This window comes from Argiope bruennichi, chromosome 1 (genome assembly GCF_947563725.1).
Source record: "Argiope bruennichi chromosome 1, qqArgBrue1.1, whole genome shotgun sequence".
In the NCBI taxonomy this organism is placed as follows: domain Eukaryota; kingdom Metazoa; phylum Arthropoda; class Arachnida; order Araneae; family Araneidae; genus Argiope; species Argiope bruennichi.
In genome coordinates, this window is record NC_079151.1 from 18407335 (window position 1) to 18415015 (window position 7681).

Here is a 7681-nt window from a genome sequence, read left to right on the forward strand (position 1 = left end):
CAGTTTGTTATGACAAGAACATTATATACCATCATTATGTTAGACATAGCATAGCTTTTGTTACATTATTCTTTTGCAATCCATCTGTCATGCCCATTATCGTCTGGACACAAATGGAACAGAGACTATTCCGACCTCCTTTCGAATATTTTTTCGGGTGTCTTCTGATATCCTCCCCCGCAGTGATCGCGACGCGCTGACGACTTTCGGCTGAACTCTTGCATTATGCAACAACAGTTCGGGGGAAAAAGTTTGTGCGCTTTTTGCAAGTTCCTTAAAAGTTTGGCGAAGAAAAAAACTCTGCACACCTGTAAGCAATTGTTTCACAAGAATGGCTGCGAGTTTTTCTGGCATTGAGAAAATGTATTGACGATTCTAAGATACTGAAAATTGTAATATTTTGAAGAAATGGAAGAACATTTTGAAGATTTTTTATATAATTTATTTTTTAAATAAGCAACACTAATATCGTATTATCAATAGAATTTTTTTTCGAATCTTTTTATGTATCTTGGGCTTGATACTGCAATTATATTCATTATTGAATGTCTTTTCGATTTGTGTCCCAGTTCAATTTTTTTTTCTTTTGAAGCTGTAGCACACCCTTTAATAACGAATTCTTAAATAAAAACACTTACTGGAACAAATATATAGGGATTTAAAGATAATCAAATCGCTTTTTTCAATGGAATATAGGGTCATTAATGCAATTAGAAACATGATCTCGACGCTTGTCAGTTACCTTAAAAATAAAAGAATACACCAGATCTTTCAAGAAATACGGCACTTAAATTATGAAACGCGTTCATCTCCGAAACTGTATAGCCTTTTGTACTTTGTATATGATGTAGAGCATTTGAGTCAATTCCTTAATTATTTCACTTGGCATCTAAACATGCACCCATTTAACTGGAATCGAATTGACCTTATGTATCTGATCATTGCAGCTGATATGTAAATGTACCAGCTGTGCGCAGATGTCAGGTCAACAAGAAGGGAAATTTGGAATTAACTTCCATTTGTTTTTCCACGAAATGGTATAATTTATAAATGGGGACTACAATGGTAAGCGTAGTTTCATATCGGGGCACAAGAGAGAAAGTCCGAGACTTTTTTTCCTCAGCGCTTTTATTGAGAAATTTTTATTGAGATTTCTTTGATATATGTCATTTCTAGAAAGGGAATCTTAGGTATCTTTGGAAGAAATGCCATGGATGCAAGGGATTTTCATTCCTTCGATTGCCGAGTAAAAATTCTGTAGTCATCAATTTCTTAAAGCGTCTGTTAGAATTAATTAAATAAAAAAAGTATGGTTTTTAACAGAAAATAAGAGAACATTTTGAAAAAAAGTAATATGGGCTAATTTAAGATAAAAATATGAAATTAATTAGAATTTAAATTAGATTAAGATATATCTTTATATATACATATATACTTGTTCTTGCTATGTTTTATCAACCTTCTTAGCAGCTGGAGCTAGCACTTGTATTCGTCATCAAACTGCATTACATTCGTAAAAGCCGTCGTTATCAGTAGCAGTGACATTGTAGGATGATGTAGCGCAGTGTCATAAAAGTAAATATATTCATCTTCCAATAATTATTTTCGTTAAATTTAATTTTTGTTCAATAATTCTTTCTCAAATACTCTTTAATAAAGGGGCTATCCTGCCCCTCCCCCACCTTCAGCAAAAAATTGAGTAAAATAGAGAATGCCTTACATGACACATAAGTACCATAATTACAAATATATTAATCATGTGATACTAGGCAAGTTTTTGCAATGAATACTTGGCATTCGGTAAATAGTACTGAAAAATCGATTTTCATTTTAGACGCATTTTTCACAGCCTATTAAAACAAGATTTGATTCAGAATCACAAATTGTAGTCATAAAATAATATATCAAAATTTATATATTTCAGTCAATGCGTTTTTGAGTTATCATTTTTACATCAAAGTACAGACGGACAGAATTTCACCACCTTGCTGAATTTGACTCAAAATTTGATTGGTGTTTACAATATAGATGTTAAATGAGTGCATTGAATTTTATTTATATAAACCTTTTCATCTTTTAGTTATCTTATTAATGTATATTCAAACAGCCGGACATACAAACGTAATCTAAATAGATTTTGTTCAAAATTTGACAGAAATCTACAAATTGAGCGTAAATACCATATACCAAATTTCACTAGTCTAGCTCAAATCGGTTTTCACTTATCTTTGTCACAGTCAAACATTTTTTAGATCCTGGGAGATCTAAAACTTGAGGATTCGTCAAAACCATGATTTTTTGAAGATTACAATACCTTTTCTTCTTCATACATGAGAAATTAAAATTAACTCATTTTTAATTCACAATTCTTCAAACACTTCCTTCTAAATAATACCATCAAAATCTTCACTGCCAATGTCAAAATGTCAAGGTTAATATATCTCAGATTAACCTGATATATCCAGTCGGTTTATATCAGACAAGTTTTTGTCAAACGGCGAGAAGAAAATTTAAATCTTGAATGTGTAAACCGTAAAATTGAGTTTTGTCGTTGTTTAATTATCAAATACTAGAGATTTCGATATATTTCTTTCTGCTTAACAACGATCAAAGTGCTGTCGCTTAAAAAATAACAGTTTAGAAGCAGATTAAATAAATGTCTAAATAAACAATTGTTATCATTTTATCATAAAATTTCTTCAAAGTTCTTCAGTTGAACATTTTCCAAATATTTGTGATGAACTGGAAAGATTTGATTGAAAAGATCTTTCATGAGAAATAACAACGCAAGCGTATCAAAAATTTGGATCAAAGCTTAAATTAATTGAATTTAAATTAAAAGCGGAAATTCAATTAAGAAAAGTACGAAGCAAAAAAATTATCAATGCTCTACTGATTTTTGGATTGAAAATAAGCTAAAAATAGAGTTTGGAAAATAGCTGATGAAATCATATTATTATAACAAATGTTAATAATCATATTATTAACATTTGTTTACTTTGGAACATCGAATCTAATTTTGGAAATGTTTTGAAAATAGAGTTTCCAAAATGATTATTAAAACCAATTTATTTATATAATGTTGATAAATTCTTTTTACATTTGAAATCTAAATCATTTAACTTTCCTTCGTATTGTTACGAAAATCCCCGGGGTTCATTTGGATAGTGGATGTTATATGGTGTGAAGAACGCTCATTCACCAGGCGGCAGTAGAAAATAAAACAATGACGTTTATTTACACGAAGACACACAGGACAGCACAAATACGACAACTATATACAGCACAGAAGACGATTATCTTCAGTCGAGACGTGCAGCAACAACAGCATACACAGCAACATATAACAAGACAGATAGACATTAGCGCACAGCTTAGTTCAGCACAAGTTTCACTCCGTCGCTGCTCCGCTTATTTCTGGAAGGCCAGTTCTTTACCATCGATTCCGACTACTCTTCGACTCCACTGGTCCACGACTACTCAATTCACTACAGCCCGGCGGCTGCGGGTGCTTCCTGTTGATCGAAGTAACCGTTTCTCTTTAAATCGCACTGCTATTGAATTACAGAGACACAACAAATCTCATGAAGAACGAAGTGATCACTCAGCCAATATAGTTTATAAAGAAATATTATGAAACAAGCTGAATTTTATTTTCATATCGGATTATACAGAGTTGATAAACAAGAGTGTAACAATGGGTACAATGATTTATTTGTATATTTTTAAATTTTAAAACAGCTTTTCTATATTTTTACTGAATTGTTTTGAACATATCATATCATATCTTTACCTTTTTAATAGTCTAAATATTTCTGATTGTGTGCTATAAAAAATTTTTTGTAGTTATTTTTGGTGATTTCTAAATATATATTTTTATGTTTGTTGTGTGAAATGCCCATGTCATATCTGGTGGAAGCTAGACTTAAGTTTAAAGCTAATTTTTCCTCTTGGATATTATGCAACGGGCAACGCTGTGCGGGTATTGCTAGTATAATATAATTAAAAATATAAAAAGAATAAAACTGAACCTTCGACAAACACATATATGAGTATTATATAAAAAGAGAAGTTCAAAATTTGAATAAATAAAAAAGGAACAATATTTGTGTTTTATAGCAGCGAATTCAGGTAATTTTTTTTCGAATTTGACTTCATAAATGAAATTTTTCTGGTGAATAGAAAACATAAATAAATAAAATGTATCTGAAATGTTCTTCATCCGAATTGAAATAAATATATAAAAAAAAATTCCTTCACCGTTCAAAATGTAAAATTTTCTTCCAATTCAATAAAAACAGAAAAAATGTATAAATTGTGAATTTTATGCGACAGTATATCATTTTCATGTTCTCATACAGGATAGACTACTAACTATAACACTAAAAGGAAATAAAATGCACAAAATTCGGTTTCCAGATACTGAGAAAACTCATCGTATAGAGCTCGTAGCTCGGCATGGGTTAAAAAACATTTTTCAGATTTTCTGTGGGTAGAAATAATAACTCAACACAGAGTTAGCAGCCTCACCAAAGCTTTATCGTTTATTCTCTAATAAAATGTTATTTTCCCGTATAAAGCTGTGGACTTTGGATAATGGTATGAATGTCTTACTTAGCATTGGCGATTTATAATTACGAAATACAGATCTTAGCGTAAATATAGCATTTTTACTGCATCTGGTATGTGATCTTTGGCATTTCAAATTTGCAAACCGGTAAGACACAATTATCTGAAAATCGAATATGTAATTTAGATGTTTTTTTCTTATGCATGAAACCGCATTTTTTTCCGTATGAAACCAAAATTTCAGCGTAGAATTACAACTGTATTCATAAGATCAAATATCAAAATTCATTCATTTAAGTTATTGCGTTTGCATACGTACGGAAGTACAGACTGACATACTTTATCCCTTGACCGATATTATTTAAAATTTGATATGAATCCACATTTTAGATGCTATATATAATAAATTTTATCTATATATTCAAAGTTTTGTAGCTTGTATTCGAATAGCTAGATGATCGATGAATGGATTTCGTTCAAAAATTGATAGAAAATTATAAAATTTGTGTAAAGTTCCCATACCAAATTTCATCCATCTTGTATCTTTTATTACGCTCATAGATAGACATAATTTGAGAAATGAGGTTTCTGGATTCTGGAAGATTTAAAACAGATTCATTAAAATCTTCATATTTTATGACGATTCAATATCTGTTCTTTTTAAATTTCACACACTAAACAGTAAAAATGGAACTCTCCAAAAGGAAGAAATTATATTTGAAGTTTTCATACAGAAAATATCGATCTGTATCGAATTTTTGACGGCACGTTGCATGCATATGAACAAATATTAATACATACACAATAAAAATTGATTTAATTTGTCATGTGATCTATTCAATATTATTTTATTTTCTGCATCAAATTTTGAGACCTATCCATTAATGAAGTGATTTTTTTCAGCCTATTTATGTGAACGTGAAAGCTTTAATTTAGTAGTTAAAGATTAGTTAACTGCAACAGTTTAAAGATATAAAGTTCAGTTTGTGACTGCCGCATATAGTTTTAGAATATATTTAATTTTGGATTAAATTGGATGGAATGAAAAGTGGTGATTTTTGGCTCAAGAACCAATTACAGTGATGCTGAGCCGAACACATAATAAGAAATCCGAAAAATATTCAAAGCAGAAATAAAGTGAGTGATTAATCGTCGTTTAAAAAAGTAAAATTTCTTTACCAAAGCTGAGAAACAATCAAATGTTTAAAAATAATCGCATAAAGCACACGTTATGACCTAAATTCTGGATAATAAACCAGTATTTCGAGGAAAAAGAAATTTATTTGATCCTTTGGATTTAGAATGGTAGTTCTAAAATCTGTCAATGAGAAGAATGACTTTTCCATAGTATATATTCCATTATTTTTCATGGTATAGAGAATCCTCCGACACTTTAAACTAAATTAGAAAGGTGAGAAGAGAATATCTCAATGGTTACTCGAGATATGAAGAGAAGAGAATGGTATCTTATTGGTTACTCGAGATATACAGATGATATTTCGTATAATGTACTTAATTCAACTCCTTCTTTAATTATAAGGAATTACAAGATGCAAATTATCATTGATAAATGAAGTGTCTAATATTTATTTATTCAAATAGAGGCAACAGATGGCTTCGGCCACTCTCTGAATCGATTTCAGTGACAGTGAAATCAATTTAACTTAATGAGATTTAAATGTTTTGGCAATAAGATAATTTCATAACCAACGTTTCTGCCTATTTGTTACCTGCCCGGAATGCTGTAATTGCCTACGAATAAGTCAACAATGAATTAACGTCGATCATCTTCGGCAATTCAAGGATTCAATGGTTGGCACATGAAATTTCATAATGAAAACGGGACATCCATCCACATTTGTATAACTATAATCCAAATAGCTAATTTGTGGTATAAATTCTAGTCACGTAGCCGAACCACTGAATATTTGGTATATTTATAAAATGTAATGAAATAGATTTCGTTTTTTAAAAATTCGATGCTATTAAGTAATAATAACACAGAATATTTGACTTTCTAAGTATTTATGAAGAATGTCAAATATATAACTAGGCAATGTTCTCCTCTGATTAACTGAACACAAAATTGAATACAGATGTATTACTGAGAACTGGAAGTTTTATACCGTGAAAGTGCCTACAGCGAAAATTGCAAACAATTGTTCGATTTTATGATGTACTATTGTTTACAATAATCTTTACGTAAAATTACAGCAGAAACTACAAACTGACTCTAAAGCAATAATTTCCTTTCTTTGGTTAATTACAAGCCTCAAAATGTTTTGAAAATAATTCACTTTCCTTCATTTCATTATACGTTTCTTTAGGTTATAGGAAATTTTGTTGCACATTTCCTTCCAAAATTAAGTTTCAAAATGATGCGTGCCTCAATCGGACAATGTTCGAAGAAGCTATGTACGACAGTGAATTAAATATAATTTTATGACACAATCGCTAAAATTAGAATTAAAGTAATAACTTGCCAAGCAAAGTAATTCAGAAAACAACTTCTTTAATCCAATTAGCGAAAACTAGATTAATGTTTTAATTGTTTAAGAACGGAATGCATGCTTTACGACGGGACTTTAAATCTAACCTATAATTCAACCTAAAAACCTATGAAATCATAAAAAAAGCATTAAATTAAGATATATTATAATAAATGACAAAAATTTACTTACGGGTTTAATTCCAAATGTTAAATTCGTAGTGATGTTTCCATGTTGAGTAGTAGGAGCATTATCATTGATATTTAAGACATTAACTATGCCGTCCATAGAAAATGAAGCATTCCCAATGGCACACGTGACCTTGAAGGTCATCAGTTGGGTTTCTTCGGCATCGGGAGCTTGGTGCAAAAGTAAAGCTCCTGAAGTCTTGTTTATCTCGAAAATGTCATAATCTGTAAATACAAAAATGTTAAATGAAACACTCGTGGAAAAGAAAAAGCAACATTGAAAAGAACTAATAATAAGAAAATTTTTCATTTCGTTTACCATTTTTAATTTTGAAGAACCACATAAAAATTTACTTCATTTGGTTGATAAAAGGTGTAATTTTGAAACATTTTATTTTACATTAAAATAAACTAGTAAGCATGCGAGTTTTGATT

At 30.3% G+C, this 7681-nt stretch overlaps 1 protein-coding gene across 1 annotated transcript in view; it reads right to left on the reverse strand.

Moving 5' to 3' along the window:
* Positions 1-7391, reverse strand: part of LOC129962693 (proto-oncogene tyrosine-protein kinase receptor Ret-like) — a 137410-nt gene extending 130019 nt beyond the window's left edge. The window contains exon 1 of the mRNA XM_056076618.1: positions 7251-7391. Coding sequence (XP_055932593.1) covers positions 7251-7391 — 141 coding nt within the window. The remainder of the gene's footprint in view (positions 1-7250) is intronic.
* Between the last annotated feature and the right edge of the window lie 290 nt (positions 7392-7681).